Genomic DNA, 24,068 nt, shown 5'->3' with positions numbered 1-24,068 from the left:
GTGCGGTCTGTGATTGGACATCTGTTACGCTCATCAATTATGCGTAGGTTTCCATTGGCTGTTAGTTAGTAGTGCCGTAAACAACCGTCGACGTATATCGCTACTCTCTTCTGGGTTCATCGATTGTTCTTTTGTAGTTAAAGTTAGATAGGTAATGAAGAATATTCTCTGCTTCAAGGTGAGAGGTTTAGGTTAAATGGCTATTAAACTTGCCTACTGTAGTTGTGTAGGTTGTCATTTAAAAGGCATTTTGTGGCGCTTGACGTTTGCTCCATGGTAACTCAACAAGGCCAGTTGATAACCAAGTCCAGGTGTAATTGATTACTTAGGATCAGGTATCAGAGAGCCTATTCTCTATATTTTAACTACTGCTTATTGATGCATCATCTCTGATGTTCTGATGTTGCTATGAAATCCAGGTAAGATCTTATGAATAGCTTTTATACTACTTTAAACAATAGTTACTCCTGTTCTACTACAGTAGTTACAGTTGTGTTGTTGTTTTAGTGGGCCAGTATTCACAAGGCAGAATCCTTTCCCATCTGCATCAACTGTGAGGAGGGCACACTACCATCCATCCCGCAAGCAATCCCTGTCAAAGAAAGAGAAGAAAACTGTATGTCAGCCTTGCACCCAATGCTTAACTCAACTGATGCTTTTTGGGGTTTTTTCTGTTACCTGAAACCTGTCGCTTGTTGTTTCTTTTTGCAGACTCTGAGTCCTGTTCGCGCCAGCTCCAGCCAACAGCTTCGCTCTCGCAGCCGGGAAACCCAACAGTTGTATGAGAATCGTGACGATGGTTTCCCCATTGCTGAAGGGCAAACTGTTTTCACAGAGACCTGGCCCTCCTTCGACCGTGGATCCTCTCCTGACAGCAGCACTGCCTCTCCCGACGTGTTGGAGCGCAAACCGTCTGCTCGATCCGAGACCCTTTCTTCAGGAGTTCAGGACGATTCAGTGCTAGCAAAGTATATCTGCTGATGTTATTTTATGTAAGAGGTTGGTTATTTTGGATCACAAAGTGTTAACCTTTTTCTGTTACAGGTACGTGGAACGTTTTCGCCACGGTCAGCCTCGGAGTCGAGAGGAACGCCAACAGATGGCGTCTGCCAATGAAGAAGAACAGATGCCTTTTTGGTGGATGTCACACTCATCCGTCCACAGTTCAACTCCAACTAAAGCAGTAGGCAAAGGTATATTTTCACTTACTACTGTATTTATTTGTATAGAACATTAATTGTTACAAGCTCAGGAGTTTTGTAGCATCTCTGTGATGAACTGTCTGCAAGTGTTTTTCTAATTCCTTGACGTATCCTACTTCTCAAAGATGTTCATGATCCTACCAGTTACAGCCCAGCTGGACAGCATCAACATGACAGATCCCTCAGTGTGAGTGTGTTTTGAGTGTTTACTGGATGTTAGCCACAGTATAACCTGCTGCGTTGTTTTTCCACACCAAATGAAATATAGGTGCCTTGTTAGCAAAACATGTATACATTTATCTCAAATGTAGGTTTATTTTTTAAACATATCAAAAGAATACAAAAGCCATTACTTAATTTTTTTAATTCTTTGTGTATTGTAATAATGGATTGTCACCGTATGCTTCTCAGGTTGTGTCTGACACTTCTCAGGGTGAGTTTGATGACACAGAAATCCTACCCCTTCAGGAAAGGGCCAGCAGCCTTCTTCTCAGAGGGTAAGTAACCCAGCAAGTCAGATTAAGTGTAAACCTCCCTTGAGTTAAAATGAGCCTGTCAAGTTTCTAATGGTGGCTGTATTCGCAGTGATGGGTCTATCCCTGTCAGCTCAGACGGCCTGGGATGCTCAGATTTTTCCTCTCCGGTTACAGTTGACGAACCAGTGCGACAACCTTTGATTCCTATTATGATCAAACCAACTGCTGGTGAGTAAATACCACAACTTTTTTTATGATGTTGTGAAAGACTGCTTCTTTTTCCGGACTTGACACTAAGATCTCTTTACAGCAGATGCCATTTCAGACTCTGTTCATGTTTTATCCTCCCAAAAAACTGCCATCCCTGCTCTGGTACCTCCAACACGTCCAGAGGAGGACATTTTGTTCCAGTGGCGTTTAAGGAGAAAAATGGAGCAGGCCAGGGAGTTGTCCCAGTCTGTGCAACGTACCAGTTATCACGATGCTGCTTTCAACTGGCAGGCCCCGAGTTTAATCCAACCTTCAGCCAGCAGACAACCTTACAAGGTTGGAATCAAACTGCATGATACTATTTTTTGTTAAGTGCAGATTTACATCCTAACTCATGCATGTCTTTTTTTTCTTCTCGCATAACCTGTAGGAACAGCAGAGCTCACACCCTCCCCAGTTCCCGCAAAGAGATGCTCATCTACACATCGCAGCTCCCCAACCGGAAACCAGAGAGTCCCACAGACTGTTTGACTCATCTCCATGTCCTCCACCCTTCCCGGCTGGCATTGCCTCCGGCTCTTCGGTGTCTCAGACTCTTACTCATGTTCCTGCTCACATGCATTTACTCTGTGACATCCTCCCCTGCCCCGTCCAGTTATCTCATAATAAAGAGACACAAATCTTTTCAAAGAGGTTAGACCAACCTCAAACTAAAGTTGTCCATAAGAAAACCCAAATCCCCGAAGGCTCATCGGGTATCATCAGTGGAGAACATATGAACTCCTCACCACATGCAACGGTAGAGGCAGAGGTGCACAGTCACCAAAAAGTGCCTGAGAAGAACAAGAAGGACTTAGAGTCACGACAGAAGACTGCCCTGCCCACCAGACAGCAGAGAAAATCACAAAGGTGATGCACTGAAACATGAATAAGGTACAATAATCAAGTCTAAATCCAAACATACTCTGGATAGTGATCATCTTTTATTCAAACAGGAGTTCTTCACATCAGAATCTTCCAAAAAAGGCTGCATCATTAAAAGAGCAGCATCAACGGGAAGGAAGCCAGACGTTTTCCACTAAAAGCTGCACCAGTGATCATGAGCCATCAGCGTCTCCAGTCCACACTGCTTTAGGACAGGTCTGTACACGTTCAAGCTCAGCAGTTTTTCACACTTCCGCCATTGTAAACACAGTTTTATATCTGGTTGTTTGCAGTTCATTTTCGGCTCGCTTTAAATGTTTTTCACATGGCCAGAACTCAATCTGTCTGCTGAAAATGATACTAAGAATGGTGGTGGCTAGAATACAAACGATCTGGATTCACCATAGCAAGTTTTCTCACTTGTCTTTAACAGGTGGTTTCAGAAGTTTTGTTTCCTCCAGCGGCTTCATCCCCACCTCAGAAGATCCCTGCGTCCTCAGCTTCTCTCCCTCACTCAATCTCCTCTTCCTCACAACCCCCACTTCCTTCACACAGCTCTCTGGAAGTCATTTCACAACTGCTTCAAGAAGCTGAAGGTGAGCTAATGGCTGAAGAGTCACCCTCAACACATACTGAGCATCACATCCTGCACAATCGCATGAAATCACGCATAACTTTATTTTCAAGGTTTGACCTAAATGGCTACAACTTTGTCATTTCTCAGCACAAGCTGATTTCGGTCTAAAACTGTGGGCCTTCAAGGAATGCTAGGCCTTTAATGTTTACTGGTTTTGTCACAGACCTGGAAAACCTAAAATAAAATATCTTTATTCGATGCTAATATTTCCCCACTGCTTGTTGCTGTATCGGAGTAATGACTTGTCATGGTCTTCTGTAAGTATTTGCTAAAAACATCTGTGTGTTCTTTCTACACAATGTCGTTTTGTGTCAGATTCTGATGAGAAGGAGTTTGAAGACGATCCTCTTCTACAAGTTCTTCGCCAACAGAGAAAATGGGTCAAAAATCAGATCAGGTACATTTATAAATAATGCTATAAATGGTATAATCTGTCTACACAATTTTATAGAAAAATCTGTCATTTTTATTTTATGATTTTTAGACTTTAATTTAAAAACACTACCTACAATAATCTTTTTTTTTTTTTTTTTTTTTTTTTTTTAGTGAAGTGGACGTGAAGCTGAATGAATTCCTGGAGGAGCAACCAGTTACTTGAACAAATGAAAGTCACTCTTGTCTTTTATTAATCTTATTTTGTAAAGAAATAAAGTTTATTCGTATCTGATTTCCACATTAATAAATTGGAGACACAGCATGTCTGTGCGCAATAATAAATCCAATCACATTACAGTGCATTTACACAAGTTGCTCTAAATAAAAAAACAGTTCAAACTATAAACACAGAATATTTACAAAGGGTAGTTCCTTGAAAGGCTGTCAGACTGATGAGAGCTGAGCGGTATATACAAACCACAAAGAGCAGGGAATATCAGAACAGTGCCAGGATTAAAACAAAATGTGTGTTTAAGCACACGAGGTGTGTTATGTGAGTGAAGGAGCCTGGTGTTATTGCTGTTTCTGTCTTGTGTGTGCGTTTATAAAGGCTTCTCTTCGTTTCTTTTCTTATATGGTAAAGATGGCTCAGACCTCAGAGTTAGGTTGGGGCTCTGGTATTTTCAGTTTGCAGCATCGGAGCAGATATGACAAGAATGCCATCCGGGGAGACGGCTGACTCCAGAGCCAAGACGTCCACTCCCTTCGGGATTCGGTAACGGCGGTTAAACTGCATCGACGTGAAGCCCGTACCGTCTTTCTGACAACAGAGGATTTAAGACAAGCTTAGAAGCCGACTCGGGTCGTAGTTGTTCTAAATAAACTGGAAGGAAGTCATCGGTGTTCCTGGCGGCACACAAACCTTTTGTTCTTCGTGTTTTCCTTGCACTTCTACAAAGTCTCCCACCACTTTGACCTGCAGGTCCTCTGGTTTGAAATGCTTTACATCAACGTGAACCATAAATCCACTGTCATCACAGGAGACCTGCCAACACACAGCAAGTCCGAATGATAAAACAGATTCCTGTAGAAATAAAACCTCTGTAACACTGCAATTACCGCCCCTTAAAAAGAGAAAACATATTGGTCACATTTTATTGTAATCTTGCTGTATTTCATTTCTGTTCCGCTGATTTTTTGACATTTGGGCCACCTTAAATCAGCTCCAGTTCAAAATTTAAAAAACATTTCTAAAAAAAACATCCTGATCTAAAATACTGGACATTGAATACAGATGCTTTATAACAGTTTGGAATTTCTTACATCTTTGTTTAATTTGTGAGCGCTATAAAGAGCAGATGTGAACAGTCTTTTGGCATCGAGGCCATCTGAGGTCAGGTCCAGTTTAAAAACCGCTAAACTTTGAAAGCTCAAACCGAGGCTGAATTTCTGAAAATGTTATTTTGTTTGTGAAAGTTAAATAAATAAATAAAAATAAAACACTAATTTGTTTTTGTATTTTTCACACTCTTTGCCACATTAGAACAGATCAAATTTTTAAAAACCCACAATACTTAGAAAGTTCAAACCTAGACTGAATTGTCCTTTGCTACACACAGATTCTTTAAAACACGTCTCTGATCTGTGATATTCCATTTGGGAAAGTTAAACAAACATGTATGTGTGTACATCTGGTTTTTATTACCTTTTTTGATATACACACCTACCTTGTCAGTAGTCCTTTTGGGAACCAAAGCCCAGTCCTAGGCTAAGCTGTGAACTGAGTTCAAGTTATGGTTGGGTATGTCCTGGTAATGGTTAGTTTTAGGGTCAGGGTCAGGCTACAGAAATGGATAGAAGTCAATGCATAGTCCTAATAAGGGTAGAAATATAAAGCATTTTTTCCTCACATTAGAATACGTCCAATTTAAAAAGCCACAGTACTTAAAAAGTTCACATCTGGACTACAATATTCATAGACTTAAAAAAGTGAACTAGTCCTTTACCTAACTTCCAAATTGGACGCCAGCTTCGGCCTCCCCTGGGTCAAATGAGTGACCTACCTCTGCAGAGCTGCCATTGTTGTTCTCTGGCATCAGTAACGACGGTGACCAGCTATAATAACCATACGTCCCGTTCAGACGAGGGATCAGAGGTGCTACGACCTTCTCCCAGGGGATGCCGGCGGTCAACACAGTGGGTGGCACGATGAAGTCCATTTCTAATCACGAGAAACACAAGAGGAAGGAGGCTTCAGCAGACTGCAGCTGAGCAATCGGAGACAAGTGGCACGAGGCAGCTTACCTCCTGCTTGCTGTCGTGGACGAGGCTCGGCGGGGTGTGAGGAACGACTCTGCCCTCAGAGAGGTTTTGGACACTGCTGACTGTCACTGTCTCTGCTTTTAAAACTGCAGTTACATAATGACTTGGCAATTCATTCCGGGGACACCTTGCCTCTGTTATGTCCTAAAGTTTGTCCCCTTGGAGGGGGGGTTCTGGCATGTACAGAGGAGTGCAGGTTTGGGAATGACTCAGCTGTCAGGGGTGTGGGGGTGTGGGGTGAGTGAGGGGCTTATGGGTAATTATCGTATTTCTGAGCCATTCTGCAGCTCTGAAACCTGTTGATACCACTAGGTCGATGACACGAACGTAAACTTGTTATTCGCGTATAATTATCAGAGCTGTTATTGGCTTAACGCTTTAGTTGGGTTGTTATGAACTGTCCCCCAAAAAATAAGTTCAGACACGGAGCTGATGCCAGACTCTGGAAACGGAGACGATGTAAACACATGCAAGAGCACTCGCTGCCACAAACATGATGTCATCTGTCGTTACAGGCCGGCCCCTGAAAGGCGAGGACCGAGAATAATGTCTTTGCCCGTGCCTGTTATTACAATATCTCGTGAACCACTGAGTGAATTTTATTGAAACTTGCAGGGAGTGGTCGTTGGATAAACATCTACAGCTCATGAACCTTTGGGGTCAGCCTTATTCAAGATGGCCACTGCAGCTAGCTGACATCAAAGAACACCAAAATGGCTGTAACTCAGTCAGTGTTACAGCCACTGAGCTCAAATTTGATGTGGTAGTAGTTGAGACTGACCCCCAACACATATTTTGAGCGCAAACAGATCGGGCAAGATCTTTGATTAAAATTTTACCATCAACTATATGGAGTCTACACTTGTCTGTTACCAAAATATCTATTGCACCACAGGGCGTATATTAATGAAACTTTCAGGAAAGAATCATTTAATATACATATAGAACTGATTAACTTTTGGAGCCCACCCAATTTAAAATGGCTGCCAAAGCTAACTCACCTTTGAAAACACAAGAATGGCTATAATTGAGTCCGTTGTAAAGATACTGAACTATAGTTTGGCACTGGTTTATCTGAAAGTCATTTACAACACATACTCCAAGTGCTACTCATTGCGTAAGATCTTTGCTTAAAACTTCAGCATTTAATGTTGGATTTAACCCTGTTTGTCTGTTAGCAAAATATCTTATGATCTACTGGACAGACTATAAAGAAACTTTCAGAAAGTGATCACTGGATGAGCATCTACAACTGTTTTACTTCTGAAGTCAGTTCAATTCACGATGTGTACCACAGTTAGTTGACATAAGCGAACACAAAAATGGCTATAACTCAGTCAATATTACAAATATTGAGGTAAAACTTGATGTGGTAGTAGCTGAGAGTCATTCACCATACATATTCTGAGTGTGGCATGTTGTGATATTGGACAGTAAGATCATTTTAAGGTTTCCAAAACAACTACAATTTTGTCATTTCTCAACATAAGATGCATTCCTTCAAGTTATGCTAATTATGTTTTAATTAACCTAATCATGTAAAAGGAGCAGTACCTACTTCATTTATCAATAAATTAGAATTTTAGTAATAAAATGGTGCAGAAATGACATTTATGAGATGGTGCCCTGAACTGTGAAAAGCACCCAGTGTGCTGATACTTCCTGTTCAAGTCACACTGCGGTAAATGCAGCAGGTATGTGCACATGTTTCCCCTGTTAGCAACGCTAAACCTGTCACTTCATTTGTGTCTAAAATTGGCACTGATTATGCTCTGACTCATACACGATGATGGGGACATTTGGAAGGATTAAGTTATTGGGTTTCATAACAGGCGCCACTGGTTGTCTGGACTTTGTGCGGCGTGTAACAGATGAGGAATTTACATGGCAGAAATAGAACAAAAGTACACAACCCCAATTCTGAACAAGTTGGGATATTGTGTTGAATATAAATAAAAACAATGTAATGATTTGCAAAGCCATGCTGTTGGAATGGATGCAATGTGAGGTTTAGCATTGTCTTGCTGAAATATGCAAGGCCTTCCCTGAAAAAAGAAGTCTGGATAGGATCACATATTGTTCTGAAACCTGCATATACTTTTCTGCTTTGATGGTGCCTTTCCAGATGTGTAAGCTGCCCATGCCTTCAACACCAAAGCACCCCCATACCATCAGAGAAGCTGGCTTTTGAATTGAGAGGTGATAACAGACTGAATGGACCATTCACTCTTTAGTATAGAGCACATACAGCATCTGGATTTTCCAAAAAGAATCCCAGACATCAGAAACAAGTGTGTGTGTGTGTGTGAGGGGGGGTCATTCGAGAAGCTGAAACACGTGTCTTAACTTTTGACTTTTAACCACCCCTTTGTGAAGTTTTCTTATCAAGACTTGAAAATTAAATGAATAATTAATTAATTAAACGCAGCAGAGTAGCACAATACAAACAGCTGACGCCACTGGTAAGGTACAACAAAACATAAATCAGTCAAACACGCTCAAGTCAGCGCAGAACTAATTACAAAGTTTAAAAAACCTCTTGTATTTGTCATAAGTTTTTATGTTCGCCCAGCATCTTAAATGTCATGTCAACAAGGCAGGAGGAATTATATAAAAACACAAAATTATACACACACACATTATATATGTGTCCATTCTTACAGTTGCACTTTCCTAACTACTAAAAATGTATTACATTAAAAGCTATAGTTGTTGTTCCAATACCTTAGAATCCAATTTAAATATTGTATAATTGTAAGATTTTGACTGTGAGCTCATATTTTTCATTATTTGTCTCAAACATTTGATCAGCAGATGGAGCTGTTGAGCAATTGGCTGGAAAGCTTCATCTGCCCATCACTGAGCTCATGTAGTGATGTCCAGAACAGAATCAGACCCAAACCTGTTTTTAACGCAGCGCCCCCTGAGGGCCCAAAGATCACGAGCATCAAATATTGACTTTCAGCCTCGTCCTTTGAGCTCAGGGATTTCTTCAGATTCTTGAAATCGTTTGATGATATTATGAACTCTAGATGATGGGATATTCAGTCTTTCCAGTTTCCATTCAAAAACATCATTCTGAAATTGTTCCAATGTTATTGCAGACTGGTGATCCTCAGCCTATTTTTGCTGTCCTTTCTGAGATGAATTACTGCCATAAAAATTAAAAATTACCTTCTTCTTTCCCTCCCAAAATTGTACATTTTTAAAACATTTGATATGTCTACCATGTTCCAGTGAGATTTGCATATCACTGCATTCTGTTTTTATTTACATTTTACACAACACCCCAATTTTTTCAGAACTCCAGGCTGCACGGCTAATAGAGTCAAAGAGATTTATGATACATAAATGTGGGCAAAAAAAACAGACTTAACACATGGCATTTTGTACAAGGATTAAAACACATTGTAGCTTGAAAGGGTTTTTATTCATCAATACCAAGAGAAAAGAATGTGGCATGAACAATCACACTTTATCGACAATTTTAGAAGACAAAAAAAAAAAAAGTAAAAACTTGAACAAACTAAATGCACATCCAGCATCATTATCGTCACATTCTGTATTGGCCTACTCTATAGACAAAGAATACAGATACGTCTGGAAAAAAAACACAAACAAAAGCAAAAGATTTGTTTCAGTTACATAGCAAAGCTTTAAAGATCTTAGTGATTACAAAAGGACCGACATTTTTTCACTTGAGCTGAAGTGAAACTCTTTGGTCCGTGACAGTGGATCATTAGCTGTGAGTCAAAGACGTGTCTTTGAAGAACATCTCAAGGAGTGCCCAGCGGGATGGTAAAAGACAGGTAATCCCCCACCTCCCCCCACTGCGCTCTGAAGTGCTGATAGATGGTTATCCACGTCGTCAGTACCGTGACCCATAACAACAGCCCCAGAGCTGACCGCTTTACATCTGCAAAACAAACACAAAAGACAGCAAAGATGGAAAATTTAAACGTACTCTAAAAAACAAAACAAAACAACCCATCACTTATCTAGGATACACTTCCATCCCACATGATTGTTTACAGAATTAAAAGCTACGCTTTGCACCAGTTAGAGCTAAAATACTTCATTCCACTTAAAACAAACTGATTATACTGCAGTACTTTCCCAAAGGGAGACTCTTACATACTAACTCAATGAATTTCTGGTGGTCACTTTTGGGTTTCCCCCCCCCCATCTAAACACTGTACAAGAACTGTGATAAAAGTTTGACACTCACATGTTTTAATCTGTGTCTGTTCTGTGTAGGTTGGCTTCACAAAGGCCTCTTTAAAAAACCAAACGACGTTCACGAGCCACAAGAACGGAAGACAGGCAAAACCACCTGACAAAAAGGGGAAAAACTTAAGTTATTGACAGAAACACTCAAACGATGGTAACCAACTCATCTAAATATCGCCCAGGCTTTATTAAAGGCTCATTTTGAGTATGTGTAATCAACTCATGCTGTCTTTATAGAATGACTACATTAACCCTTTAAATAGAAAAACAAAACAAAACTATGTAGATCACTACTTTTTCATTGCTTACATGTATGTAGTATTTACAAGCCAAGTAGTGAAAGAAAAATGTATTTATTTTAGATGATCGTCTCACCTAAGTAATACTTTCTACAAAGGGTGAGTTTCTCCTCGTTGGGAAGTCGTTCCAGGTTCATCGTTAACTTGCAGGAACACTGCTGCAAAAAAATAAATAAAGTATCAAAGACATTTTCAGAACCAGAAGGATTTTGATGGAGCTAGCACAAACATAAAACTAGAAAAAAAAAAGATAACGCAGGGTTCCTTTGTGTTCTAAACATGACTAACTTTTGATTTTGGGTTGACTTAAGCGAAGTACTTCTATCAAACAAAAGTTGTTAAAACAACACAACAACCTCTCCCTAATCCATTTAGTCAGGTGACTCAAAATTCACTTCACTTCGGGCTAACGTTAGCATTTATTTAGCTTAGCATTACAGCGCTGATTGTTCCAGCTGCTCCGAGCGGCAGGAGGCTCCCAGATTCTGGGGGAAGTGATTTATCGGTACTTCCTACAAGAAAGAATGTTATACATTAGTGTGATAACATACCTGGCACTGTTACTCTGACTGCCACACAAGAAAAATAACTACAATCGATAAACAATTGAAAGACTTCCGCCTACTCCTTCTCTTTTTTCTTCATCGTCTTTTTAGATTGTGCTTGAAATCACACGCCATCCTACACCGACTACTGCCCTCTAGCGTACCGACAATGATATAACACAAAATAAGGATTTCTTGTTTGTTGTGTCATTAGAAATACATAATTACATTAAAATGAGGCCTATAGATGAACGAAATTATAGAGTAATAATATGCGTAAGTAAGCCTTATTTATTAATCTCATTTGAAGACAAAAAAAATATTTAAAAAAGGAAGCAAAGCAACAGAGCATAAACAAACAAATAAATCAAAACAGTTTCCCCCTTTACTGTTACTTACATATTACTACAGTGTGTAGTTAATTATTCGTAATTATTTTAGCTGTAATTGCATTTAGGATGAAAATTAGCTTAATTAAATCTGCTAATTAGTTTTTCCCTTAATAGCTTGTTCTCGTGGAATCAGAAATCAAAAATGCACACTGCCATCCACTGCACTGCAATGGTTAAAAACTCGTCTGGTGTAACAATACAACTTACATTACAAAATATAAATATTTCCGTAATAATTATGTAACGCATACCTAAACTAAAACTCAGACTGCTCTAACCTTGTGACCTTTCTCCGAAAGACAAAAAGAAAACTCACTTTCCCATGCGCCACCGCGGCTCCCCCCCTCCCATCTCGCGCCTTCCCTCTTGTCTCTCCTCGAACTGCTAGCCGACGGTGTGTTGTTGTTGAAGCAATGATGGCGGCAGCGGGATGCGGATCAGCAACCGCGGCTGCCGTAGGAGGCCAAGGTGGAACCGCTACGGCCAGAGGTCGTTTCCCCGGTCGGCCTTGGTCATCGCGCAGTCGTTTGCGTTCTGAGAAGCGATGGCAACTCGGGCGATCAAGCTCAGAGGCTGATGATGTGACTACCGGAGGGCCAAGGCCCGCAAACCTGGGTCCTTCGTTGAACGAAGACCAGTCTCACTTGCGCTTACTTGGGATTGAGGCAAGCCACAAGATCCTTGGTCAGGCTGGTTATAGCTCTAGTGGAAGCGAGGAGGTAGGGTATCATTCCGAACCAATATTTAGCATTTTTATGTGTAATTCTGTCATTTTATGTGTTAATTTAGCGCGCGAATAAGTGCTCTACACGGCAGTGTGACTGGTTAGTGCCATGGAGAAATGTCAACATCCCGACTAGCTAGCGTTAGCTTAACATGTTAACTTAAGCTAACACCGTTCGGCTTCCCATTACATTTAATGAAGAGTCGTAACAATAAATGTTACTTAAAGACATTTAAAGCTGCTTTGAGCTACATTAGCGCTGTGTTTTCAATTGCACAAAGGGGGCGTCTAAAATATTTAAAGGTGAAACGTGGTTAACCGCTGCAATTATTATTATTATTTTTAAAAAGCCAGAAAGCTAAAATGCTCATTTGTAAACATGCGCCGCAATTATTTTCCTGTACGGCCCACTCGTTACAGGGCCAGGAGATCAGCTAGCCTGCTGCTAATAGCCAACACAAAGAGGGGAAAGGCTCCACACCGCACTAGCCGCTAACAGTTTGTGTTGTCGTACCTCCGGAGACGACTGCTTCGCCCGAGCGGGTCCAGATCTGATGATCGGCGCCGAGTGGAGGGTCTCGGGGAGCTCATTGTTTTTAATAACCGGTGGCTTTTTCAAGCCTCTCTTTGCGCTCGGGAGTGACTGAAGGGTTTTCGCGAGAATGGGACGGCTAACTGTTAGCCCGCGTTAGCAAACACGGGCAGGTTTAAATGGTGCTGCGAGTGTGTGTGTGCCGGAGCTAGCTGCGCACTCCTAAAGTTTGAAATGTCACACACTCTCACACACACATAATCGCCGGCGTCTGCTGGTCCTCATTCACGAACAGATGAGCTCTGAGTGCGGGTTTCCAGCTGCTCCAGCTACGGGGAGGACGGCCGGCTGGAGGGAGCCGCAGTTGATCGCACTTCCCTGCAGCTTTCTGTCACTTTTCGGAACCATTCATTCATCCGATAATATCCTTACGAATCTCAAAGTTCTGAACTTGCATGAGATAGCAAATAATCTATGTTAGGATCCCAAAGAGAGTGGCTTCCTGGTGCATCCTGGCATGCAGAGTGGTTATTACTGCACTATACACGCTCATTAGAAATATTTGATTACAATAAAGCATTTCTTAAATTTAAAAAAAAATCTGTTTTCCTTCAGTGCTGATCTCAACACAGCAGAATAAAAACACGTTTCACTGTAGTATCTATACATTCTCCATGTAACGGCAGGTGTCCCAGCTGTTGATGCTTTTTGTTCAGACCTGAGACCTCTGCAGCTGCAATGGTCAGATACGCCGACTGAAAGTGCTTCTCGCAAAACAAGTGGCAGCGATTTTAGAAATGGGATTGTCACGTAGCGTGACTTTATTTCTGTGTACAGTGCTAATGTTGTTGTCTGCAGCTGTATGTACGTGTACCACATCTGGGAAAGTAGCTGTGCAGTGTAGGGCTGTTTTTACTGTTCGTGTCTGATTTGCTTTTAGATTTGGTGAGTTAAGACAATATTCCCCTCTTTTTTTTGCATTATTTGGCTTTCATTATTACTATAAACATGTAATTGTGTATATATGAATACCACAAACATAATCATCGACATCCTTAATTTATTAGAATCAACAACTGGTTGCTTGTTTTGGTTGTGGCTAATGCAGACGTTATTGGTGTTTTGTTACATTACAAGACAGACAATCTGAATAAAATAAAAAAAAAAAAGGGTATACTCTAGTATCACTGATTGAACACCTGAAATACTGTTTGATTATCTTTGCTAATTAAATCTGCATAATGCTTCACATTATTCCATTCTTTAGTAGGAACCTTCAGAAAAAAAGCATCTATGTTCATTCAGGACAGTTTTACTTGGTCTTTGCAACAGTCATAATTGTAGTTTAATAACTTTGACTTTCATTTTTTTTATCTGCGTTTGTTAAGTGGGTTCAAACATTAATTGCATTCTGTCTTTTTTTTTTTCTCTCAGGGTGATGATTTCCAAGGATTTGAAGCTGAGAAAAAAGGCTCAGCGGAAACTGTGACGACACAACAAATTTCTTCCAAAGGTAAAACACAGCTGTAATTTCATCCCATGAGATATTCGACGAACTGCACAAACAACACTCAAGTTAACAGCTGGCTTAAGGAATGAAACGCTGTATAAAAGATAAGTTTTTAAATACTATTTTTAGTACATCTAATGTGATATCATTTGCTTCACAGGTGATGCTGTCAACACGAAATCTAAACGAAAAAGTGAGAAGCCGCCGCATAAAATGCCAGTGAAGGATGCAGCTGTTCCCCCCGATCCTGTTCAAGATGTTAAAGCTGCGGAAGAAACGCACAGCGTAGCTCCTGAAACAAAGCCAGCAAAAACTTTGAAAGGAAAAAACACGACGGATCGACAGCCGGCTAAAAGCAGAGCTTCAGTGGCGGCGGCAGCAGCAGCGGCACCGAGGATTACCATAAAGTTAGTGGCCAAAAAGAAAGTTAAAACCATAAAGGAGCCTCAGAAGAAATCAGCAAAAGCATTGAAGACGAAAGAAGAAGTGCAGGACCTGCCCGTGGTTAAGGACATTCAGGACGACCAGATTTTAAGTGCTCACATCAAATTAAAAACGGAAGCGTTCGTGGAGGAGCAAGGCGCGGAGGATAAAGGAGCGGCGACCATACCTACACAGAGGCGCGGGAGGTCTGCTGTGACCGCTGCAAAACCTGTCAGCCAGACTACTGCCAAAGTTGTGGTCGACGACCAAAAATCCAGTGAGAAAAAGCTGACTGACACTGGAAAGGACGGTGGCTCTGTAGAGCCAAAACCGAATGCAAAGGAAGTAAAGAAAAAGAAAGCGGTGGCGTCTCAGGGTCCTGCGGTTAAACGAGCAACGCGTCGGAGCAACAGAGTTACCAACTCGGTCCCTAAAACAGGCACGGACAGTGTACCTGAAACTGAAAGTCTGAGTAAAACTGCTACTGTTCCGGCAGAGTCCACGTCAAAAGTTTCAGATAAAGTCGAGGCCAAACCGTTAGCCGGGAGAGGGAGGCGGAGGCAAAGCAAGAGGCTAAATAAAGACGTTTCAGTGCCAGAAAGCCAAGGCTCGTCGTCCACGGAGCCCGATAATTCAGCTGTAAAAAACAGCGATGTTTCGCCTTTTAAAAATGAGGAGATGAGGGTCCAGAGCCTGAAGTTAATAAAGATCAAAAACCCTAAATATGATCCGCAGGCCAGCGGGAAGGCTTCGTCTCGAAAGAAAAAGCGAAGAAAATATATCTGGACTTTAGCGTTAGTGAAAGGAGAAGACCAGTCTCCGGGGGCTGAAAATGCTCCTGAGGTACCAACGGAGACTGTGAGCGAAGTGGATCAGCCTCCTCCAAGTGATGCCGGCGTCAGCAGGAATATAAAAGGACCGGGTAAAAAATCAAAAAAGGAGAACTCAGACTTGCAGGAAAATATGACAAGCGTTGAGAAGGATCTCCAAAACAGCGCTGACTTGGAAAATTCTAATTCACAGGTGCAAGCTGAAGTAGAACCCACGCCAGAGACACCCACTCAAGAAGTCACTAAAACCGACTGTGGGAAGGTTGTACCGCCGCTTCAGATCAAGAAGGTCTCCTCGCCTGGTAAACATAAAAGCTCAAAGCCGTCGTTTTTGATCCAGCAAGTTAGCCCCGCGCCCGAAGCGAAAGAGGACGTCCTGAAAGACCCGGTCGACGCGCCCGAGGAGAAGTCATCTTCTCTGGACGCTGAGGCCACACCTACACGGAAACTGAGGAGACGGACGGCAAGTCTTGATTCGCCACAAACAAAGCCTGCCAGCCAGAAGCCAGTGACGACTCAGAAACGACGGTTAAGGAACAGCGCCCAGGAGGAAGAGGCTCCGCAGGTGCAAGTCGAAGTTTCTTCTCAGGTCCCAGCGGAAGATTCCACCTCACAAGCTCTTCCCACAAACACTTGTCCCCTGCTGGCCGAGGAGCCGCCGCAGGTGACCACTGTAAACTCCTCTGAAGTTCTCGAGAAGGACAGCCTAAAGATTACCGACGAACCTGCGCAGCCGCCGGGCGAAGTTTGTCTGCAAGAGGACGAGAAAGAAGTAGAACCACGGACTGAAGAGGCCAAACCCTTACCTGTGCCTTCCAGACCTAGAAAACCTAGGAATAACAAACTAAGGAAAAAGAAGTCCGTGCAAAAGAAGGCAGCGGCTGTTTCTCCCGACACGACGGTGGACACGACTCCTGCTGCTGTCGATTCGAGTGACGTAGAGCCTGTTCAAAAGGACGTTGCTCAGCCTTTAGACACGGAAGTAAGTCAGACAGAGCCAAAAGAGTGCACGCCACAGGAAGATGCGCCAGAGGCCCAGCAGCACCAGCAGGACACTGTGTCAGTGGAAGAAGAGCAGAGGCAGCCACTAGTTAAAGAGGAACCGGACATGCAGTTAATTGACAGTCAGCTGTCAGTGGTGTCGGAAAGTCACAACGCCAGTCAAGACGCCAGTCAAGACGGCGTTTTGAAAACATTCAAGAAATCCGGCAAAAAGGTAAAAAAGAGGCGCAAAATCTTAATCGGGCCGCGCTCAAAACACAGGCACAGAGGCCGAGACGGGAAGTTTGCTCCGCTTGCATTACCCGAAGGTCAAAGCATCAGTGAGGCCGGCGATGACGAGGCCAGCTCACTGGCAGCTCCCGCATCGTATCCGGACTGCAGACTCATGGGAGTACAGAAAAAGTACAAAAAGAAGCAATCGGGTCTTCAGTTTCTTGGGCCTAAGGGGTCCAAGTCACCGTCTAAAATCATTTCTACGCTGATGGAAATGGGACTGGAGAAAGGGAGTTTGAAGCAGGAAGCGGCAGACACCCCGGTGGACTCGGGGCAACCGGACGTGGTCAGCACCCAGCCCGGTAAGTCGAAGTTTGTCAAAAACATCAAGCACTTCATCATGCCCGTTGTGAGCGCTAGGTCCTCGCGAGTTATCAAGACCCCGCAGAGGTTCATGGATGACGCCGGCATGTCCGTGCTGCCTCGGAGGAACTCCCCGAAAAAGGGCTTGCAGCTGGGCCTGCCGTTCCGTCCGGTCAAGAGGCGAGACGAAGAAGCGGAAAGGGCCATATCCCCCATCTTTTCCATGGATGAGGAGGATATTCTGAGTGAGGCTCAGCTAGACGTGGACGTGTTTTCAGCTCAGGACCTGGACGACAACCTGGATCTGCCGGAGAGCCCATTTTCTGAGAGAAAATCCGGCAAAGGTGAAAAGAAGGAGCCCCTTCTGAATAACTCGAGCTTCAAGTGGCACCTTGCAGAGGACTCTAGCGAGGAGGCGTATACACTGGACAAAACCCCGGAGAGAAAATGTGAGAATCTGTTTCTGTCTGCGGCGGTGGAGAAAACTCCCGAACCACCGCTGGACCTCGACGCTCTGAAAAAGAAAAGTCTGCCCAAGTTCACCAAGCAAGCGGCTCACCTCAAAATTTACCAGAGGCTGAAGAAGCCGCACCTGGGCCTTCCGAAGAGCAGAACCGCACTCGAGGCTGAGCCCGTGAGCAAACCCGCTCCGCCTCCCGTCGATTTGGCGGAAGGGCTGGACGACGAGGTCATGAGCATCAGCCTGAGACAGCGGGATACGAGCACGGAAAAGGACAAGTCCAAGCTCAAGATCGAAGACCTCGATTCTCCCGGAGTGGTGAGGAAGGTCTCTGTGTGCGTCCGGGCGTCCAACTCCAACATTCTCACATTGCAACGAACCCAGCAGGAAGGTGTGGCGGGAAGAAACGCCGCCCAGCTGAACTCAGGTAAAGGTACGACAAACAGCAGATATGTCTCTAATGCAGCTGTGAACAAATGACAATAGCTGGTTTTTGATTTACAGAAGAGCTGCGGCCAGTACGGAAGTCAGCCGCGGGCGAGGGCGTCCATCTTGTGTCTTTAGAGAAAGGAGCGCCACAAAGGTCGCGCCTCACTGGGGCGAATAAAAGAATGTTGAACCTCCTCAGGAAAGCCAAGGTCCAGCTCATTAAAATTGACCAGCAGAAGCAGCTCAAGTCCTCTGGGGTAAGGTCAAAAACCTTAGAAGTTTATTCCTCGTGGTTGTTTGCATGGATGCCTGATCATGTTATTCAGCGGGGGAGCGAAGACGGCACACCAGAATGACACACGTTCACGAGGGAGACTTGACTTTGAACGCTAAAAAAAAAAGTTGATTTTTCTTTCTGTTTCTGTAGTCAGGAAAAAATGGAGCACGATTTTAACACTTAAAAACAACTTCAGCTCTTTGAAGAAGGGTTATTTATTTTTATTATTATTTTTTTTAGTCTGTAACTAAGGAATTAAAGTTAGAATATTAAAACAAACTACATGCTTTGGTCCTTTTGCTGGGATTGATAACATTAAATCAGGAAAATAGGTGAGGATCTGCTCCACCTGCTTTATTAAACAGGCATTTGTGGTTCTTTCCATTAATGCTTGTTCACTGTGCATCAGTACCTGTTGTAAAGGTATGAAATGCACAAGATGTTTTTCTCTGGCTTAAGCTGACGCCTTGTTTTGGCTGTCGCCCTTGCAGATGTTGTCTGGCCCAGCCGGAGCCAGGTCGCAAGACATGTCCTCAAAGAGACAAAGGAGGAAGCAGAGGATACAGCTTCATCCCGAGGTTCCCATCAAGACAGAGCCACTTCAAGGACAAGTGAGTGGTTGGAATCAATACGCCCCGTGATTGGGGGGTGGGGGGGTGGGGGCATTGATCCGACTTGAAATCTTGTTTTTACCAAATCCCAGAAAAAAAGGTCCAGCAGGCTGAAATGAATGAGCGTTAACTTGAATTAAAATGAAAAATAACAGTCTGTAAAAGTGTTTTTTTTTTTTGGTCCCCCTGCAGCCACAGCTCATCTCCCCACTGTGCCAGGAGTTCCGCAGAGCCGGGGGCCCACGCATCAAGCACGTGTGTCGCGCTGCCTCCGTGGTGCTGGGGCAGCCTCGGGCCTTGGTCCCCGACGACATTCCCAGATTGAGCGCCTTGCCTCTGCACGAGAGATCGGGCATTTCCCCGTCGGCTGTCGCTCAAGGTTGTCACGGCAGTGGTTGATAAGTTTACCTGCGTTTGCTTTCTTGAAATCTCGTGAAATGTGAATGTATGAATGTAAGCATTGGTGTAAACTGTTTCCTAACTGTTACTGTTTCGATGTGAGCAAGAATGCATAAAAAACGAGCTTTAATGATTTGCACAAAAAGTCTGGCTAACTGATCAGTCTTAGTTTCTCATTCCTGTCGTATACGTTCGTTCCTGCAGACATCGGATCCCCGTCTGAGTCCGACAGCCCGGGGTTGTCAGATCCGAAGGCGACAAAGTCCAAGAAGCCATCGAATTTCATGAAGCGGAAAGGACTCGGGCCGTTTGGGTACCGCTCTCGGAGGTGTGGAGTGTGCAAAGGCTGCAACCACGAAGACGACTGTGGCAAGTGCATAAACTGCCTCGACAAGCCCAAGTTTGGCGGTCCCAACACCAAGCGGCAGTGCTGTGTGTAAGTTCACCTGATCATTGTATGATGGATTGTACTGCGCAGTGTTCAGAGGTAACTTTTCTTTCTTTTTTTTGTTTTAACCACAAGGTATAAGAGATGTGATCAAATCGAAGAGAGGAAGGCACGCAGACTTAGCGGCAGAACAGTACCAAAAGGTATTTTTTATTCCTCTTTAGCTTTAAACCATCATGTCGCCGTGCCTTTTCTCTAATGTTTCAGTGTTCAGCTACGAAACCATTTTAACAGTTCCGCCTTCTTCCCTTCCTAGGGTCCACGAAGCGTAGGCGGTCGTCTCTCAGCGGGGGTCATTCTAGTAACGACGAAGGGAACGACGGTGCCGGGGACTCGCCATCTGGTCCCCTTACAGACGGCAACAGCCCGTCGGTCAGGAAGCAGCCCAAGCGCGTGGTGAAGCCTCGGGTTTATTTCGACCTGGTGGACTACGACTCCGACCTGGACGAGAAAACCTTCTCGAGTTCTGCATCACCGGCGAGGAGGCGGGGTGCCGGATCCCGCTTCAATCAGGGTAATTTTTACCGTTTGGAGAGGAATCACTCCAGTTGTTTTAAAGCCATCACTTTATAAAACCACATTTCTTCACATGTAAGATATTTTATGTTAGTAGGAATAACAAAATGTTTTCCTCTTGTTGTGAAGACTTTGTGTCTCTGGATGGATTCTTGGAAGACTTCTCAGACGATGAGGTCAGGCATCGCAAATCCAGTTCTCACCGGGTTCCGCAGGGTCGACGGAAATCTGAGAAGGTGGGTCATTTGATTTTCTTATTTTTATTTTTCCTCTTTAGATGGACTACAGAACTCACCTTAGTGACAGATTTTTCAGAAAGGTCTGCAGTGTTTCTGCGACACGCTGTGGTTATTGCTAAACACGCTCAAACATCTGTCTCTCAGGTTCTTCCGTCTCAGAGCCCCTTGGAGCAGACTCCTCCCAGCGTCCTCGCCGCCCTGGCTCACGGGTTCGAGCAGCGAGAGGTCGAGTCTTCTAAACCCACTCACAAAATCAGGGTCGACTTCAAGGTGGGCCGTCATTTTCTGTGTGATCCGAACAACCTTGGATACTTTTCTTTTTATATATTTAGGAGGCCAAAAAAGCAGAAGATTGTTTAGTTCAGCTATTTAAAAAAAATAAGAAAGCTTCATACATTTGCTTTTTTAAAGATTTATCCCGCTCAAGTCGCACACGAGAAAAACACACAACCTCACATGATGATTTAGGTTCTATACACTTTTTTGCCCTGTAGAGGTCAGTGGAGGTGTTTTTATCCGATCTGCTGTTGTAGTTATTCTTCGCAGATAGACTCCGCTTTAAAACAAACTGTAAATAGTCTTAACAGTTTTGCAAATCAAAACATTTCAGTGATTCTTTCACCACCACAGCAACAACACAACCAAAAAGGCACTCACCTGAGGTTCTGTCTCGGTTTGTAGACTGTGCTGTTCTGTGATCGGTTTTGTCTGCTGTCTCATCTTCAGGAGGACTGCACCTTGGAGAACGTCTGGAATATGGGGGGTTTAAGTATACTGACCTCTGCGCCTCTCATGCCTCCCCTCGTTTGCTTCCTTTGTGCCAGTAAAGGGCAGCATGAGGTGAGCGCTCAGTGCTTTCTGCTTTTTTGCTAACTTTTCCATCAGTAAACTCTCAGTTTGTTTTGGTAAGTCACTGTGTCCTGATGTTTAAAGGTTAGCGTTATTATGTCTTTGTCTTTGCACAGATGTTGTTCTGCCAAGTGTGCTGTGAACCCTTCCACCAGTTCTGTCTCGAACCTGCCGAGCGCCCGTCCGAGGAGAACAAAGAAAACTGGTGCTGCAGACGCTGCAAGTTCTGTCATGTGTGCGGCAGAAAAAACAAGCTCTCTAAGGTACGCACAGATAATCCTGACCTGGTTCGTCTCGTTGCCTTGAGGCTCCGTCATACTCCGTAAGGAGACGGTTCGCAGAGACGTTCGTTTTCACGCACGCTCTTCATAGTCCGCGAGACACTCGTCTCAGAACTCCCGGGAAGCTCCTCCCTCCTCCTACAGCCTTAAAACGGGTTTCTTTTTCTTCAAACCGACTGAGACAGTGTACGCCGTGAGCAAACGAAGAGAACATGTCCTTGCGCTGCCCGGCGAGGCGCTCTTCCTCCAGGTTACCACAGCCGTAAAGAGCCTCCTGTGTCTCTGCGCGGTCTTTTTAAGGTCATAGGTTTCTACGTTTTGCTGGAACAGTCGTAAAGATGGCTGTATGTTCTAACAGCCTCGGCCCGCTGCTTCTCAGCGGAGCAGCGGAAGCAAAATGACTCCATTAAAGCTCACCGGCTTTTCCGCATAAACACGCCAACAACAACTTTAGACCAATCACACAATACTTGGCGCAAACCTCTGTGAGAGGAAGTTCAGTCTGGGCCTTGTGTCAGGAAGGGGTGAACGAAGCTGCTACCCGAATGAGAGCTGACTTTGTGACCTCTCGTGGAGTATGCAAACAGCTTTATAGCGTCTGTAATTCACGTGTCGCTTTTATTTTTGTCCCATTTCTTCTCTCAGCCTTTATTGGAGTGTGAACGCTGCCAGAACTGTTACCATGCTTCCTGCTTGGGACCAAATTATCCAAAGCAGCCCAAGAAGAGGAAATCCTGGGTATGATTCCAAAAAAACATTATTACAATACATTATGCGTTCCTGTTTGGTTCTCCTAGTAACGTGTTTCTCTACAGGTTTGCATGACGTGCATCAGGTGCAAAAGCTGCAGCGTCACGCCGGGGAAAACTTGGGACACAGACTGGAACCACGACAAAGGCCTCTGTCCAGACTGCTCCAAACTCTATGACCAGGGTGAGGGGAGACTGCAGCCTTGATGATTCATTCGCATTCTGCATTCCTTCTTTATTAACCAGCATTACTTGTGTCGTGGCTAAATGTGTCTTTATATCCTTTTTAGGTAATTACTGTCCGATTTGTTTCAAGTGTTACGAAGACAATGACTATGACAGTCAGATGATGCAGTGTGGCACGTGTAACCACTGGGTACATGCCAAGTGTGAGGATCTGACCGGTGAGTTTCTTTGTGGCGTCACATTTTAGTGTTTAGTACCTTATTTTCAGGATTATAAGGCGCACCTAAAAGCCTTCAATTTTCTCAAAAAACAACAGTGCTCCTTATAATCCGGAGCACCTCATATATGTAAGAAGTCGTTACGTTTTAGTACAAAGCTGCTCGCTTGAAGCATCAAGGCTCAGTTATAGTTGCTCTTTGTAGTGTTGCGCCCACTGTAGGCGTTTATATGTGATGCTTACGTCAGTGCAGTATTCTCAGAAAAGAGGGGGCTGTTTTGTTTCACTTAATGCGTCTTATAATCCAGTGCGCCTTATAGTGCGGAAAATACGGTAATAGTGCAAAAACTTTTTCCAGCTTTGATTTTAGGTTTCCTTTTAGCTTTGCTGCTGAGGAAAAAAAAAAGCACATAAACACAAACAAACGGTCTAATTTTTGTTTTACCTGCAAACTCCTTTCAGATGAGCTGTACGAGATCCTGTCCAGCCTGCCGGAGAGCGTGGTGTACTCATGTCGCCCATGCAGCGTGACGCAGCCCAGCGCCTGGAGGGAGCTGCTCTACATCGAGCTCCGGGCGGGGGTGGAGAAGGTGCTGGCTTGCCTCCTCTCCTCCACCCTCACCCAGCACCTTGTGACGTGCTCACAGGTAGTTCATCTCCTTTTTGTTTGAATAAAATCCATATATCATGTGGTAAATGAGACAGCTCTATATTGATGCATTTAAGTAACATTTAATCCAGGTGTTTCTTTAGCATGGATGGGCAATGATTTATGAATAGGCCAGCTGTTTCCAAATAATGCGTTGTTTTGACAAAACACCTATTGCCCACTCCTCTCCTGGATCTGCGTTAATTTGAATATTCAAAGAAAAATCTAATCATTACCGGACAAATTCGACGAGCGCTTTTGCCTAAAATACACATCCCTGTTAGTTAGGTGATATGCAATAGTCCTGAAACTTATATATATATATGAAGCCACGTCATATAAAACCACATGGTTTCTGTTTAGTGTGAGAAGCTGATGGATCCCGACAGTGGACTGGGCGGGCAGCCGGCCTGTGACCTCCGAGCTGTCGGCAAGAAGTTTGACAAAGGCCTGTATACGTCACTGGTGAGCACAGAGCAACCTTTTATTTGTCATGACTTCCAACGGTTTCATTTGTTAATCTAATTTAAAAACTAAAAGAAAATATTG

At 43.8% G+C, this 24,068-nt stretch overlaps 4 protein-coding genes across 7 annotated transcripts in view; 2 read left to right on the top strand and 2 right to left on the bottom strand.

Annotated features, from left to right (window-relative positions):
• The first annotated feature begins 56 nt into the window (after positions 1-56).
• Positions 57-4,332, top strand: proser3 (proline and serine rich 3). 2 transcript variants are annotated; one of them, XM_017426430.3, is made up of 13 exons: positions 57-419; positions 508-616; positions 712-968; positions 1,045-1,193; positions 1,328-1,389; positions 1,614-1,699; positions 1,788-1,906; positions 1,992-2,224; positions 2,319-2,797; positions 2,884-3,028; positions 3,246-3,408; positions 3,765-3,846; positions 3,996-4,332. In XM_017426430.3, exons 1-13 carry the CDS (start codon positions 409-411, stop codon positions 4,045-4,047), a joined length of 1,947 nt encoding a protein of 648 aa, XP_017281919.1. In that variant the 5' UTR covers positions 57-408; the 3' UTR covers positions 4,048-4,332. The 2 variants fall into 2 exon arrangements, with proteins under 2 accessions (XP_017281919.1, XP_017281918.1); XM_017426429.3 differs by having other exon boundaries at positions 58-419; positions 1,989-2,224.
• Positions 4,081-6,286, bottom strand: hspb6 (heat shock protein, alpha-crystallin-related, b6). Its single transcript, XM_017426432.3, has 4 exons — positions 6,129-6,286; positions 5,888-6,045; positions 4,747-4,869; positions 4,081-4,644 (listed from the first exon to the last, which is right to left on the bottom strand). The coding sequence occupies exons 2-4, from the start codon at positions 6,041-6,043 to the stop codon at positions 4,486-4,488; spliced, it is 438 nt and encodes a 145-aa protein (XP_017281921.1). The 5' UTR covers positions 6,044-6,045; positions 6,129-6,286; the 3' UTR covers positions 4,081-4,485.
• Positions 6,287-9,554: 3,268 nt separating this feature from the next.
• Positions 9,555-11,374, bottom strand: psenen (presenilin enhancer, gamma-secretase subunit). Of its 2 annotated transcripts, none has more exons than XM_017426473.3 (4): positions 11,227-11,374; positions 10,752-10,833; positions 10,375-10,479; positions 9,555-10,062 (listed from the first exon to the last, which is right to left on the bottom strand). In XM_017426473.3, the coding sequence occupies exons 2-4, from the start codon at positions 10,810-10,812 to the stop codon at positions 9,923-9,925; spliced, it is 306 nt and encodes a 101-aa protein (XP_017281962.1). In that variant the 5' UTR covers positions 10,813-10,833; positions 11,227-11,374; the 3' UTR covers positions 9,555-9,922. The 2 variants fall into 2 exon arrangements, with proteins under 2 accessions (XP_017281962.1, XP_017281963.1); XM_017426474.3 differs by having other exon boundaries at positions 10,752-10,830; positions 11,227-11,342.
• Positions 11,375-11,969: 595 nt separating this feature from the next.
• Positions 11,970-24,068, top strand: part of kmt2bb (lysine (K)-specific methyltransferase 2Bb) — a 28,444-nt gene continuing 16,345 nt past the window's right edge. The window contains exons 1-18 of one of the 2 annotated variants that reach the window (XM_017426543.3): positions 11,970-12,331; positions 14,303-14,381; positions 14,539-18,096; positions 18,174-18,355; positions 18,867-18,986; positions 19,179-19,365; positions 19,590-19,821; positions 19,909-19,976; positions 20,090-20,347; positions 20,479-20,585; positions 20,733-20,858; positions 21,315-21,428; positions 21,554-21,700; positions 22,364-22,456; positions 22,534-22,651; positions 22,758-22,871; positions 23,333-23,517; positions 23,883-23,984. In XM_017426543.3, the coding sequence (XP_017282032.1) occupies positions 12,026-12,331; positions 14,303-14,381; positions 14,539-18,096; positions 18,174-18,355; positions 18,867-18,986; positions 19,179-19,365; positions 19,590-19,821; positions 19,909-19,976; positions 20,090-20,347; positions 20,479-20,585; positions 20,733-20,858; positions 21,315-21,428; positions 21,554-21,700; positions 22,364-22,456; positions 22,534-22,651; positions 22,758-22,871; positions 23,333-23,517; positions 23,883-23,984 (6,096 nt within the window). In that variant the 5' untranslated portion in view covers positions 11,970-12,025. Of the gene's footprint in view, positions 12,332-14,302; positions 14,382-14,538; positions 18,103-18,173; positions 18,356-18,866; positions 18,987-19,178; positions 19,366-19,589; positions 19,822-19,908; positions 19,977-20,089; positions 20,348-20,478; positions 20,586-20,732; positions 20,859-21,314; positions 21,429-21,553; positions 21,701-22,363; positions 22,457-22,533; positions 22,652-22,757; positions 22,872-23,332; positions 23,518-23,882; positions 23,985-24,068 lie in introns of both variants that reach the window. The other variant, XM_017426542.3, reaches the window with a different exon arrangement.

The sequence above is a fragment of the Kryptolebias marmoratus genome, linkage group LG16 (assembly GCF_001649575.2).
Source record: "Kryptolebias marmoratus isolate JLee-2015 linkage group LG16, ASM164957v2, whole genome shotgun sequence".
NCBI lineage: Eukaryota > Metazoa > Chordata > Actinopteri > Cyprinodontiformes > Rivulidae > Kryptolebias > Kryptolebias marmoratus.
Note: the sequence above shows the minus strand (reverse complement) of the source record. Positions and strands in the feature narration are given on the sequence as shown.

Bases quoted from the DNA above. Each gene is read 5' to 3' on its own strand.
- proser3 (XM_017426429.3), top strand. The intron at 1,700-1,787 runs GTAAGTAACCCA...CTGTATTCGCAG, and splicing joins AGCAGCCTTCTTCTCAGAGG to TGATGGGTCTATCCCTGTCA. The intron at 2,798-2,883 runs GTGATGCACTGA...TTATTCAAACAG, and splicing joins CAGCAGAGAAAATCACAAAG to GAGTTCTTCACATCAGAATC.
- psenen (XM_017426473.3), bottom strand. From the start codon at position 10,812: ATGAACCTGGAACGACTTCCCAACGAGGAGAAACTCACCCTTTGTAGA. The intron at 10,480-10,751 runs GTGAGACGATCA...CCTTTTTGTCAG, and splicing joins TTGTAGAAAGTATTACTTAG to GTGGTTTTGCCTGTCTTCCG. The intron at 10,063-10,374 runs GTGAGTGTCAAA...TTTGTTTTGCAG, and splicing joins ACAGACACAGATTAAAACAT to ATGTAAAGCGGTCAGCTCTG.
- hspb6 (XM_017426432.3), bottom strand. From the start codon at position 6,043: ATGGACTTCATCGTGCCACCCACTGTGTTGACCGCCGGCATCCCCTGG. The intron at 4,870-5,887 runs GTAGGTCACTCA...GTGTGTTGGCAG, and splicing joins ACAATGGCAGCTCTGCAGAG to GTCTCCTGTGATGACAGTGG. The intron at 4,645-4,746 runs GTTTGTGTGCCG...CTCTGTTGTCAG, and splicing joins GAAAACACGAAGAACAAAAG to AAAGACGGTACGGGCTTCAC.